At 38.4% G+C, this 14222-nt stretch overlaps 1 protein-coding gene across 2 annotated transcripts in view; it reads right to left on the bottom strand.

Moving 5' to 3' along the window:
• Positions 1-14222, bottom strand: part of COL12A1 (collagen, type XII, alpha 1) — a 120258-nt gene that overhangs the window by 81054 nt on the left and 24982 nt on the right. Inside the window, exons 12-14 of one of the 2 annotated variants that reach the window (XM_010855266.1) lie at positions 13736-14008; positions 11398-11670; positions 1-237 (exon numbers count right to left, since the gene is read on the bottom strand). The exons of the other annotated variant lie outside the window; for it this stretch is intronic. Of the exons in view, the coding sequence (XP_010853568.1) occupies positions 1-237; positions 11398-11670; positions 13736-14008 (783 nt within the window). The remainder of the gene's footprint in view (positions 238-11397; positions 11671-13735; positions 14009-14222) is intronic. 2 annotated transcript variants of the gene reach the window in all.

Here is a 14222-nt window from a genome sequence, read left to right as displayed (position 1 = left end):
CTCCACTACTGTAAGTTGCAAATATGGAAACTCTGTACTTGGTCTCTGGCTGCAGGTTTTCTATCACAGTATGAATTACATCTGCAGGAAGACTCTTTTCTCCAGTCTCTATATCATCATAAAGTGATTGCCAAGAGACCCTGTAACCGCGAACCATTCCTGGAGCTGACGTCCAATAAGCCCCAATCGATGTGTCCGTGATATCTTTAGTAATCAAATCTCCAGGTGAACCGCGCTCTAGAAAAGAAATGAAAGGGGGATCACTCTTCAGTGTCTATTAGATATGTAAATACTCCCTCATCCTGGCAGACACCCTGACTTGTTGGACTCAATTTGTCTAACTTCCCATTTCTTCTTTCTGAGCTGTCTGTCCTGTTCTGTCAGGGGAACAGAAGATGGGATTAAACCGAATAATTATGCCTGATTCCTGCTTATCACCCTTGCCCCCATATGTCCAGTCAGATTAAAATGTCCTTCAGAACAAGAATGACATTCAAATACATAGAAGTAAATGCCTAAAGAAATTTTCAAAGAGGGAAAAAAGCATCTAAATCCCCCAATTTTACTCAGTTCTCTTCATCGATTGTTCACAAAGATCTTTATTTCTTCACCATCATCTTTCCCTCTCTTATCTTCTTTAAGTAAGCTCCGTTTCAATGTACCACTTCCAGTTACTTCAACAATCTTATATCACTTGCAAATCTTAATTTCAACAGTCTTTTTTTCACAGTCTATTTTCAACTATTTGTTCAAACAGCTAAAAATCCAGAAATGCAAAATTTCAATTATAGCTTAACCCTAAGGAAAATAAAAACCAACAATTCTTCTGGAAAACCTAAAAACGATTAGTCATCAAAATAAAACACACCACTTGCTCTAACTGATCGAAAATGTCTGCTACTAAATTTTGGCTCTCCCATTCAAAATAAAAATACAACTCAAGTGGAAAAAATATGGAAACCCTGACTTAATAGGAGGCACAGATGTCTACCAATAAAACCCTAACTTTCCATAATTTAAATGTAAGATAAATATACAAGTCATTTTATACTGGCTACCTTTACTAGGGTTTATGCCACAGTATGACATAAATATAAAACTATCTCCCTCTCCAGCATACATTTTACCAGTAATTATTGTGTATTCAAGAAAATGATATACAGTGCTGCTACAAGAATGCTGAAGGCTGCTATTCTACTTGAATCAAAGAGTAAAAATGAGTATCTTTAAAATACTCATAATTATTTAAATTTCAAGTACATAAAGATAACAATAAATGGTGGACAAAACCCTATCATATATGTCAGATTACAGAGGAAAAAATAAAATGGAAGCTGGGCATACTACCAGACCCCAAGACCAAATGGAAAATTTTAACTCTATTATAAATAAGTTTAACTGCTGACAGGACATCTCATCTCTGGAGGGAAATTAGTTACATATTTCACTGCAACCAAGAATATTTATTTTCAAGAACATACTGACTTCTTTCCCTCAGTTCCTGAGGCTCATCTTCATTTGAAGGTCTTTAATTGTATTCCTACTAAGGTCACACATCTTTATATCTTCTCTACTTACAGGAATTAAACAAACTGTTTCTTTGGTTAGGTTGGGCTGAGTTGGTTGGGTTTGACTTGCCTGTTGTTTTTTCACTTTTTATTTTGTTTTGATGGTTGGTATTCCAACTACTCGTCTCTAAGTTTTAAATACGCAGCATGTTTCATTTGCTTAATATATACTACACCCTTTTTTCATATGTACTTCTTCTCTTAAATTTCCCAGGCTGCAATTAGCAACAGCTTTTGTGAAATAATACTTAAAAGTACTTGAAAGGGATTCAGAATTTAAATAAGCTTAAAAGCCACATTAAGAACATTCTCCAAAAGTAATCTTCCAAATTAACACTGGAGAGATTTACAAATAATAATTTCAGTTTCTAGTTTTCCCAAAGATTGCGCTTCTCAGCCTATTTTTCTGCCTACTTTCTATAGTTCTGAATTTGTGACATTGTTTATTTCCATGGCAACAGACATCAATCTCACAAACACAGGCTAATGATTTCACTGTGAGAAAATAATAGGAAGGAAATTTGTGGTTGAAGCAAAAATACATTCACAAAGATATTTCTGAGCTACACACAAAAGGAACTCATTAGATATGTATTCCCATGGATTTTAATCAACTACATTAACACTCTCAAGACGTGGAAAGCTAGAACAAAATATTAATAAAATTGTAATGAAGACCTCTGTAGAACTGTTCAATGTCCTGGAAAGAATCTGTAAAAACACTTTTTAAGATCCAAATATGATACGGGAGTTCCCATTAATGGCATGACAGTACTAATTCAAGTGAACATTAATTATATTCTCAATCACAGAAAAAAAAAGGTCCTCAAAAAAATGATAGTTTCTGCCTAACACAGAAAGGCATTACTTGTAGGTACTGGCGCTTCAACATTCCATGTTTGTGACAAAGAAATGTGAAATCCAAAGACAGAAAAGAGACACCTCAAACCAGAAGCCAAGATTGAAAATATAAACTGCTTCAGTGGGTTTCTTGTATGTCAGTCAGTTTGATAATAATAATCCTAAATATAAGGAGATCCAACCAGTCCATCCTAAAGGAAATCAGTCCTGAATATTCATTGGAAGGACTGATGCTGAAGCTGAAACTCCAATACTTTGGCCACCTGATGCGAAGAACTGACACATCTGAAAAGACCCTGATGCTGGGAAAGATTAAAGGCAGGACGAGAAGGGGACAACAAGAGGATGAGATGGTTGGATGGCATCACCGACTCAATGGACATGAGTTTGAGTAAGCTCTGGGAGTTGGTGATGGACAGGGAAGCCTGGCATGCTGCAGTCCATGGGGTCGCAAAGAGTCGGACATGACTGAGTGACTGAACTGAACCGAACTGAAATATTAAGTGTACGCTGTTGTCAAACACATTGAAACGCCTTTTTTCTCCAAAAAGTAGGAGGGTTGGGTTTTCAAGCTGTTGCATTACATCCAAGAATCTTGAGACTATGATGTTCTCGTGATAAGTATATTTTATCAGACCTATAACCCTTGAAGTTTTTAAAAATGGAATCTTGGCTTGGTCAAATGTTAAGTTACCAAAAAAAGCAGTTGAATTGCACCCTGTGATGTAACTGGCAGTCTGCCAAGGGGCCACGCTGGCCTGGGGACTAGGTGTGCAACAGGATGAGCATGCCCCTACCTCCTGGAGACCTGGGACCCTCAGGAGTAAAACCTGGACTGGACCCAGTCAGATACAGGAATCACCTGGAGGGCTAAAGACGGCCATCCCAGATCAATTACACTGGAGTGTCTGAAGATGTGCCTGAGCCCTGACGCTTTCTAAAAATTGTTTCGGCCTCCTCTGTGATACTGATTCCTCCACGATTCTGGCTTCTTTTCTCACTTAGGGGACATTTATTTATTTGGAAGCTGTGTTTGGTCCATGTGGGAGGGAACCCTCACCCTTGCTTTCATTCAGAAATGAGAGGCAGGTGTGGTGAAGTAAAACCCCATGGGGTGAAAGCAAAATTGGTCAAACCTGGCGGAAATGGGGACGCTGGGTAGCATGGTGTGATGGTTTCTCTATATCACACGGGTCTATGGCCACACACAAGTCACCCTTTCGGTAGTAGTGGCGTGAGCCCAAGGCTGATCCACAGAGAACCGAGAAGTTCTCATCACATCCTTTCCATCCCATTACATGAGTGGGATGTTCCCCATTCTCTCTTCCCCTCCATCCTGTGTCAAAAAGGAAATGGCTTTTCAATGTTTCTTCAAGCACTGATCACATTTTCCTGTGAATGAGATTCCACTCTAGTGTTACCCAGCCAGCCACTTGCTTTAGTTTAACATATTGAATTGCAGGTTTTCTCAAACTACAGAAGTTCAGACATCAGTAGCTACTGAAAGAGATTATTTGGCTTGGACTGCTTTTGGGACAGAGTCAATTTCTAATATACCTGGGAAGGAAGAGGAAAGAGAGAGGAACAAGAAAGAAATATAAGAAATATAGAGCCTCTATCCAGCAAAGGTTAGTATTAGTCACTCAGTATGTCCAACTCTCTGTGACCCATGGACTGTAGCCCACCAGGCTCCTCTGTCCGTGGATACTCCAGGCCAGAATACTGGAGTGGGTTGCCGTTCCCATCTCCAGAAGATCTTCCAGACCCAGGGATCAGACCTGGGTCTCCTGCATGCAGGAGGATTCTACACTGTTTGAGCTAACAGGAAAGACCACAAAGGTCACTGTTCTTCAAAAGACAAAGCCAAAGAAACAGTGGCATGCACAGAAACCAATTCCAACAGACTTCTTGCCACTTTGTCTCAACCCGTCCCTAAATATGGACCCACTTCTGCTCTAGCAAAGGCTCCCCCATCTTGAGCTCCTCCTCTCTGTCTGCCTGCAAGACTCACAAATGCATGTTTTAAGATGTTTGGGCTTGTCCACGTTTTTCACCTAAGTGACATGGTTTTCAATAATATATAATCTCACTGTACTTGTTTTCTGCCATTTTGAACCACATGCCTGTACTTTGCATGTTACTTTTATCTTTGGGAACGGAATTGCTGGCAATCATTTCAAACAAGTCATACCATCATCTTCTGTAACGATATACGCCTTCATCTCTATTCCTCTGAATCCCTCTCAATAGTTTTCCCTTCTACCATGCTCTCTCCAGTATAGTACTAGGGCAAGTATAAGAAATAACAAAGCTTTTCTGTCATAAATTTAAACAAACAAAATTCATCAGTTTTTGAAATTTTGATGCTCAGTATTTCTGATCGGATTACAAAGCATAGTCACATATATCAAAAGGCAGCATCGCTGGTGCCTGCATGCATGCATCCCTGTGCTGCTGCTGAGGCAAGTGATTAGACAGGTGCATTTCTCATGATCTGAAGATCCACACGGGGTTGATTCTACTTTTTCCACATACGAGGCCAAAGAACTGACGCCTCATTTAAGTAACTTTCCTACATTTCCTTAGCCCTTTTCCATTTGCTTTCTGAAAAGCAGATCATCATCCAATTCAAATACAATTATAACACAAATTAGCCAGTGATAACTGAAAAATTAATCATTAAGAAATGAAACTCTGTTTTCATCTTACAGATTGTTCTAGCCAGCTTTCATTGAGTTTCACATACCACTTTCAAAAATAGAAATTAAATTGAAAATGTAATGTACCCCCCTTCTAAATCAATTTGTCTTTTCCGATAGAGCTCAACTCAAAGTCATCCAACTTTCCACAGCACAATAAGGAAGACCTGCTCTGAATAATGTTCATGTGGAAACACACTTGATTTACAAGCAACGACTTGAAATCACCATTCCAAAGGACAAAGTTCACTATTGATCAGTTAACTTACTTTAAGTAACACATAGTTCTTAAAAAGCAAATTGCCCTTCAACCTCAAAGCCTGGATTAGATTTCTTCCATAATTGTCACCTCTCCAACATAGTTTAGATTTTTCTCTGATAAGCCATCAATTTGTGGGAAAGATATTACTGTTTGGTGATTGGACTAAAGTTCCCTGGAAACATCAGAATTGTTATACACAGAATGAATGATTTTTTGAATTATGAGACAGCAGTAAATCTAGGAAAACACAGAGGCCTTATTTATTCCATCTTGGAGGCACCCCATGTTACTCAACATCTTGCAGAAGAATTCCTGTGATGTGCTAAAAACCTCATGGTAACCAAATGTCAGCTGAGTTAGCATGGTTTGATGTATAGGAAGCCTTTCATGTTTAGGACACCAGAGGGTTGCTACAGCAACTGAAACAAAAGAAATTCTGAAAAATCATCTTTTCCACAGCCAACAAACACATTCAAAAATAAAAGAACTGTATTATTCCAACGCTGAAATTTGCATTCATTTGCAGTAAATCTCTGAATTAAAGTGGGAATTATTCATTTCTTAGTTTAAAAGAGCAGGTTTCCCTCTGTAAACACTAGCAGTGACAACTAAGAATTCTTTCAAGATTTGAAGTTCATTTACATGTACAGCAGTGTTTTAGTAATTACATTAAATCTTCTTTAACAACAACAGGAGAAAAAAACAATGTAAATCAAACCTAATAGCTTGTGCTCAGATTCCTCTGAAGTTTGGATCTGAAATAGTAATAAACTCTGCCTTTGTGATTCTATTTCATACAGTACTAGGGCCAACCATGAACCTCCCCAACGCCAATGCTAATAAATCTCTCTTCCAGGGACGGGGGAATTTTCTGATCATTGGCTGCATTTCAAGAAAGCACTAGGAAACAGATTCAAGTTAGGGACAGTTATAGCCCATGCTAAATATTTTTTTAATTCTTTTTTAATTGAATAGAATGCACTTCAGTCAATCTATAAAATTTTCAAGCCACAGAATGCCCTCGCTGGCTGAGCCATGCGTCTGGATGGAAGAAACATTCCTTCAAGGTCTGCTCTAACCACCTCCTCTCCCAAGAGAAAAACAGATTAGAAAAACAGCAACCCTCAAGAGCAGTTGGCTGGCTGTGTTTCTGGGCTTTCCATTCTCTGCATTTACCATCATATCCTATTCCTGTATATGGTATGTGGATTTGGCTGAGTTAATATAATAAAATGAAATGGAATAACCATGAGCAAAAAATATCTATTATTTTAATTTAGTCACAACTATGCTTTCACATATTTGATAAGTTTACCACACATCATGCAGTAAGATAAATATGTTAACAAAATCAGGCTGGCAGCATTTTCTCTAATCCTTCACTAAAGTGAAAAGCTTTGGTGTCAATGGGAAAAAAAATCTACTATTACAATCTAGTTATGAATTAACTATATTTTTAAAGTGAAGTTGCAAATCATCTAGCTTTCCTCCATCTCAGGGAATGGGAAATAGTAATTTTTTGATTTATTTTACTATCTGTGTATCTCCCTTGGAGATTATTTCTGACCAGATATATGGGTGTGCACACTAACACACACATTCAAATTTGTAGATTTTCTATACCACCTGTGCAAAGCCATAAAATTATAAAGAATTTAGCTACACACTTGGCCTAGAAAAGTCATTACCCAATAGAATGTTTGCTGTGATGTTAAAATGTGAATTTTATTTTCTAAAAATTGACAATATATTATTCTTAGTAAAAATGCGTTAATCTTTAGAGGCAACATTTTGACAAAGTGTAAGTATATTTATAAAGTAAGAAATGCAAAAGAATATCAGAAGTTTAAAAAGTATAAGCACAAGTAAAACTATTATTTCCAAGATATCCCTTATAAGGGAAAAATGTTTGCAAATATAAACAATCTACAACTATTATATAAAAAAACAAAAGCTCCAAAGCTGATCCTTTAAAAATCCTAGAGGAGCAATCTATGTTAAAAGCCTGTAGAAAGCACATGAGAAAGAGAACTTAAAGGTCAAAAAAAAAAAGGGACAAATTTCTCAGAAATTCTGAATGTTGCTCCAGGTATAAAGATCACATGCTTCCATTGTTTGGACTATGTCCCCCTAATTAAGGCAATTTCCATTTCCATCTCTTATTATTTTCAAAATTTTAGAGTAACCATTCAACATCTTTGATATACTTACAAAAGCTGTATCTTTAGATATCAGTTCTAAACTGAATGTTGTTTCCCCTTGATGAATTTCATATATGTGGAGTATTTTCCAGATCCCAAAGCATTTCACTTAACACTCTACCATTTGATCTCCGCAGTAAGTTTGGGAGGAAGGGGGAAAAACCCCTCTTTATAGATGGATAAACTGAGGTTCAGAGGGGTTAAGAGGTTATTTCAAAGTCATATGGTAGCCAAACCAGGACTCTTTGAATAATCAGTACTTTGCACACTGGGATTTAAACTTTCATTTAAACCCTCTTCTAATAATAAATTTCACAGCATATTGGATTAAACCCTTAATCACTATTAGAGACAGAACTCTGATTAGACTGTTTTTGTCAATTAGGTTTTATTTCTTACCTAAGTCAAAGTTTTAATCAAAACTGCCTCTTGTAGATCTCATCCTTGTGAATTAAACATCTATCATCCTCCAAGCTCTTGGACCCACTAAATCTGATATGGATATTTGCCTAATATCACTATGATCTCACATGACAAAAGATACTTCAGATTTATTTTCTTCCTACAATTATTTTAAATAAGGCATAGAAAAGGTGGTGATAATAAAAGGAAACCCGACCTCCCACTTAGGCCCCAGCTATGGAACTGCATCATCATTTTAACCATCCACTGATACTGCTTTTCAAAACTACAATCCATTTTCATTGTAGTTAAGTTAAATTTGTGCTTTCTCTCTTGTACGACTTACTTTCCGGTTGTGGTGAGTCAAATCTAAGCTTCCATTACAGTTCAAAAGAGCCTAAGAAATATGAAGCCCGTACCATACTGTCTTGATAACTGTGGCTTTGTAGTAGAGCCTGAAGTCAGGTAGGTTGATTCCTCCAGTTCCATTCTTCTTTCTCAAGATCGCTTTGGCTATTCGAGGTTTTTTGTTTTTCCATACAAATTGTGAAATTATTTGTTCTAGCTCTGTGAAGAATACTGTTGGTAGCTTGATAGGGATTGCATTGAATCTATAAATTGCTTTGGGTAGTATACTCATTTTCACTATATTGATTCTTCCAATCCATGAACATGGTATATTTCTCCATCTATTAGTGTCCTCTTTGATTTCTTTCACCAGTGTTTTATAGTTTTCTATATAGAGGTCTTTAGTTTCTTTTGGTAGATATATTCCTAAGTATTTTATTCTTTCCGTTGCAATGGTGAATGGAATTGTTTCCTTAATTTCTCTCTCTGTTTTCTCATTATTAGTGTATAGGAATGCAAGGGATTTCTGTGTGTTGATTTTATATCCTGCAACTTTACTATAGACAGTATGGTACTGGCACAAAGACAGAAATATAGATCAATGGAATAAAATAGAAAGCCCAGAGATAAATCCACGCACATATGGACACCTTATCTTTGACAAAGGAGGCAAGAATATACAATGGATTAAAGACAATCTCTTTAACAAGTGGTGCTGGGAAATCTGGTCAACCACTTGTAAAAGAATGAAACTAGACCACTTTCTAACACCATACACAAAAATAAACTCAAAATGGATTAAAGATCTAAACGTAAGACCAGAAACTATAAAACTCCTAGAGGAGAACATAGGCAAAACACTCTCTGACATACATCACAGCAGGATCCTCTATGACCCACCTCCCAGAATATTGGAAATAAAATCAAAAATAAACATATGGGACCTATTTAAACTTAAAAGCTTCTGCACATCAAAGGAAACTATTAGCAAGGTGAAAAGACAGCCTTCAGAATGGGAGAAAATAATAGCAAATGAAGCAACTGACAAACAACTAATCTCAAAAATATACAAGCAACTCCTACAGCTCAACTCCAGAAAAATAAATGACCCAATCAAAAAATGGGCCAAAGAACTAAATAGACATTTCTCCAAAGAAGACATACAGATGGCTAACAAACACATGAAAAGATGCTCAATATCACTCATTATCAGAGAAATGCAAATCAAAACCACTATGAGGTACCATTTCACACCAGTCAGAATGGCTGCGATCCAAAAGTCTACAAATAATAAATGCTGGAGAGGGTGTGGAGAAAAGGGAACCCTCTTACACTGTTGGTGGGAATGCAAACTAGTACAGCCACTATGGAGAACAGTGTGGAGATTCCTTAAAAAACTGGAAATAGAACTGCATTATGATCCAGCAATCCCACTGCTGGGCATACACACTGAGGAAACCAGAAGGGAAAGAGACATGTGTACCCCAATGTTCATCGCAGCACTGTTTATAATAGCCAGGACATGGAAGCAACCTAGATGTCCATCAGCAGATGAATGGATAAGAAAGCTATGGTACATATACACAATGGAGTATTACTCAGCCATTAAAAAGAATACATTTGAATCAGTTCTAATGAGGTGGATGAAACTGGAGCCTATTATACAGAGTGAAGTAAGCCAGAAAGAAAAACACCAATACAGTATACTAACCCATATATATGGAATTTAGAAAGATGGTAACAATAACTCGGTGTATGAGACAGCAAAAGAGACACTGGTGTATAGAACAGTCTTATGGACTCTGTGGGAGAGGGAGAGGGTGGGAAGATTTGGGAGAGTGACATTGAAACATGTAGAATATCATGTAAGAAACGAGTTGCCAGTCCAGGTTCGATGCGCGATACTGGGATGCTTGGGGCTGGTGCACTGGGACGACCCAGAGGGATGGTGTGGGGAGGGAGGAGGGAGGAGGGTTCAGGATGGGGAACACATGTATGCCTGTGGCGGATTCATTTTGATATTTGGCAAAACTAATTCAATTATGTAAAGTTTAAAAATAAAATAAAAAAAAAAGAAGAAATATGAAGCCCTCTGACAATGAACTCTGGAGAACCAAGGAAACAGATCCAGTCTTGTTGATGGTTCTTACTAAGTACTGCATTAACTTTGAACTTCTAACACAGAACTGAATTTTAGAAGTCATTCAGAAAACAGACAGTAACTTGGACTTTCATATTTCTCAAGCTTTTATAAATGCTTGTAGGCATAGTGAGAGAAGACTCTTGAGGGTCCCTTGGACTGCAAAGAGATCCAATCAGTCTGTCCTAAAGGAAATCAGTCCTGAATATTCATTGGAAGGACTGATGCTGAAGCTGAAACTCCAATACTTTGGCCACCTGATGCGAAGAACTGACTCATTGGAAAAGACCCTGATGCTGGGAAAGATTGAAGGCAGGAGGAGAAGGGGATGACAGAGAATGAGATGGTTGGATGGCATCACAGACTCAATGGACATGAGTTTGAGTAAACTCCGGGAGTTGGTGATGAACAGGGAGGCTTGGTGTGCTGTAGTCCCCGGGGTTGCAAAGAGTCGGAAACGACTGGGCGACTGAACTGATACTGATGTTGATAGGCACAGTGCAGGAGAAGAGGCTATTAGTCAGAGAAGGGATGCTTTCTGCTCCTGGGTGACAGACCAACCGCCTTATCTCAGGCACCCCAAACCCTCTTGCTCCATTAGTGTTTCCCCCTGTCCACTCCGAGAGTCACACACCTATTCTCCATTTAACCAACCCATGGCACAACAGACACATTTCTACAGCCTTACTACACACTCAGCTCCCCAGTACACTGCTTCCCAATCAAATTTAATTTTTTTGGTAGCCTACATCTCTGAATAAGAAGCAGTTTTAAGACTACTTATTTTTTTAATACAAATTCCTTTTAAGAGAAAAGATGGCACACACTCAGATTTCATTCTCTGAAAACATTTTAAGCTTCCTAAGCGCAATCACAAGCAAGCTCAGAGATTTCTATAAAATATGACAGTAATTACCTTCAAGTGTTGTCCCTTCTCCAAAAAGGGCATCTCCAGCTCCAGAGGCATACAAGGCTGTCACAGATAAGGCATATTGCGTCCCTTCGTTTAATCCTCTCAGGACAGTACTCGCTGTGTCTCCCTTCACAGTGACCTCTTGAGTGTCACCTCCTGCCACCGGTGTGTATGTGATGAGATACTGTTTCACCTTTCCTGGTGCCCTCGTCCAAGACAGTTTCATTGTTGATGTCGTAGGGTCAGAAACTCGTAAATCCCTTGGGTTCCCTCTAACTTCATTAAAGAAACAACAACATCAAAACTCATTATTTAGTAAAATGACTTAAAAACATTTTGCTGCTTTATATATATATAATCAATTGCCATGCCCTCCTCCAGGAGATCTTCCCCACCCAGAGATCAAACCCACGTCTCTCACTTCTCCTGCACTGGCACGCGGGTTCCTTACAGTAGTGCCCCCTGGGAAGCCCATATCTATCCACCTATCTATGAGATAGATATGTAATCAAATTTACATCCTGGGTGAGATTATGACTATTGTAACTGCTGACTAGTCAACAGAGTTTAAGCATCTCTAAACCGGGCCCTATGTGTTAGCAGAAACAAAGCAAAAGCCATCCAATTTCTCTTCTGTACCGTAGTCACATAGGCTAAAGTCTTCCATGTTAGAATCTTTCATGTAAAAAAAACTACAACATTTTCTCTAAAACTGGAACAAAGCACTATAAAATGTATATATGCTGATTAGTAACACAATGGAGATTTTTAACTCCTCTAAGAAACAGTCAATAAAAAGACTTTGTTGGAGGAAAGCTAAGAACATCTAAATGTGATGCCCATGAATTATGTTAATTGATAAAAATGATAAATGGTGCTGTCTCTAGAAAAATATACATGAGAGGAAACGAGCCTTGGTTCCACTCAGGAGCCACCCATCCCTTTGCAACTGTGATATTTGGCTTTTCATGTCTTTCCTGGTAACGGGGCCATGTGGTCTCTGAAGGGTCTCAAGGCTCTCAACTCTATCACTCTCCTCACCAGGCACACATCCCCCAGCTTTAACTCAGAAAAATAGAAGGATGAGGCATCACTGGGTCTTTTTTTTTTTTTTTTTTGGTGCCCAGTACAAAGATCCCTAGATCCCCAACTGGAAAGAATAAGGGTAGTGACTTCTCCAGTGGAAGAAAAGAAGAGGGCAGGTGGAGAGGGTCTTTGCAGGAGAGACTAGCTAGGCTGCACCAGGAGTCATGAAGTGTCTGCAAGAGGGCAACAAACTCACATTCACTGCTTATTAGCAACATTCAGTTTCCTTAGCCTCAACATTTGTGCAATACTGGGATAATAACAGTAACAACTTCATAGGTCCTATGCAGGGATTAAATGAGATAATACATCAAAAGCTCTTTGCACAGAAGGCGAATAGGTGCTTAATGGTGGTGGTGGTTTAGTCTCTAAGTTGAGTCCAACTCTTGTTACCCATGGACTGTAGCCCAGCAGGCTCCTTTGTCCATGGGATTTCCCAGGCAAGAATATTGGAGTGGGTTGCCATTTCCTGCTCCAAGTACTTAATAACTGCTCATTATTGCTGACATGGAATTATTATTATGTTTTTTAAACTTTAAAGACAAGGAATAAAATGAAAAATACATATGGCTTAATTTTTATTCATGAAATGATCCATTAAATAAATATTAATAACTTGCAACTAATATCAGAATCTATCCTGGAAGCCTAATCATTCCATTTAAATAAAAACAGGTGAGTATTTTTAAATCTTCCTGAAGAAATAACAGGTAATCTATATCAATGGTGCATAATATGATTTTTAATCCCTAGTCATCCTGCAATTTATAATAGAATATTTAATAGTATTATATTAAAAGAATATTTAGACCATATCATACAACTCAGGTTCCTGCTGACACCAATAAATGAGGTCTGTGCTGTGCTTAGTTGCTCAGTGATGTCTAACTCTTTGCGACCACATGGGCTGTAGCCTGCCTGCCAGGCTCCTCTGTCCATGGGGATTCTTCAGGCAAGAATACTGGAGTGGGTTGCCATGCCCTCCTCCAGGGGATCTTCCCAACCCAGGGGTCAAACCCAGGTCTCCCATGTTGCAGGCAGATTCTTTACCATCTGAGCTACCAGGAAAGCCCAATAAATGGGGTCACGAGTAAGTCAAATATTTGAATAAGTCAAATCTAATAGGACTAGCATCTTAGATACTCCAATAATTGAGACAAAGTATCTCATGGCTTGTAGTGTCTGAATAGTTGTCCAAAGCGTCTCCTAGTCTAAGATTTCAGTTGTTACCAAATAATGAGCATATTTCTTCTACCTTCTTCAGTGGCTGCATTTCCAGTCAACGGAGACCCGGGTCCCGAGACATATTCAGGAATTACAGATACTTCATATTTTGTGTCTGGAGTCAGGTTCTCCAGCGTTCTCCTCCTCTGATTGGCTGGAGTGGTAACTTCTTTGCTGTCTCCACCAGCAACAGGTCTATAAGTAATTCGGTACCTTAAGACTCTCCCCGGAGCTTGAGTCCAGGTCATTTTAAAGCTATCTGTAGTCTCGTCTGTCACCTTCAGGTTTCGAGGTGCTCCTTTCACTAAAATTTAAAAAATAACAAGTTGACTGATTATATGTGAAGAATAAAAAGCTAGTTTTTTGATCACTAAGTTACAGCATTTCTCTAAGCAAATCCATGAGCATTTTTTGACAAACATCCTGGTTCCTGAACGCATTTGGCCAGATATTAACTACATTCTGAAATGGCAAACACACTACAATACCCAGAAAGAAACTGAGTACTGTCAACTGTT

Source organism: Bison bison, unplaced genomic scaffold (genome assembly GCF_000754665.1).
Source record: "Bison bison bison isolate TAMUID 2011002044 unplaced genomic scaffold, Bison_UMD1.0 scf7180017864362, whole genome shotgun sequence".
Lineage (NCBI taxonomy): Eukaryota > Metazoa > Chordata > Mammalia > Artiodactyla > Bovidae > Bison > Bison bison.
This window is presented reverse-complemented; position numbering and strand designations above follow the sequence as displayed.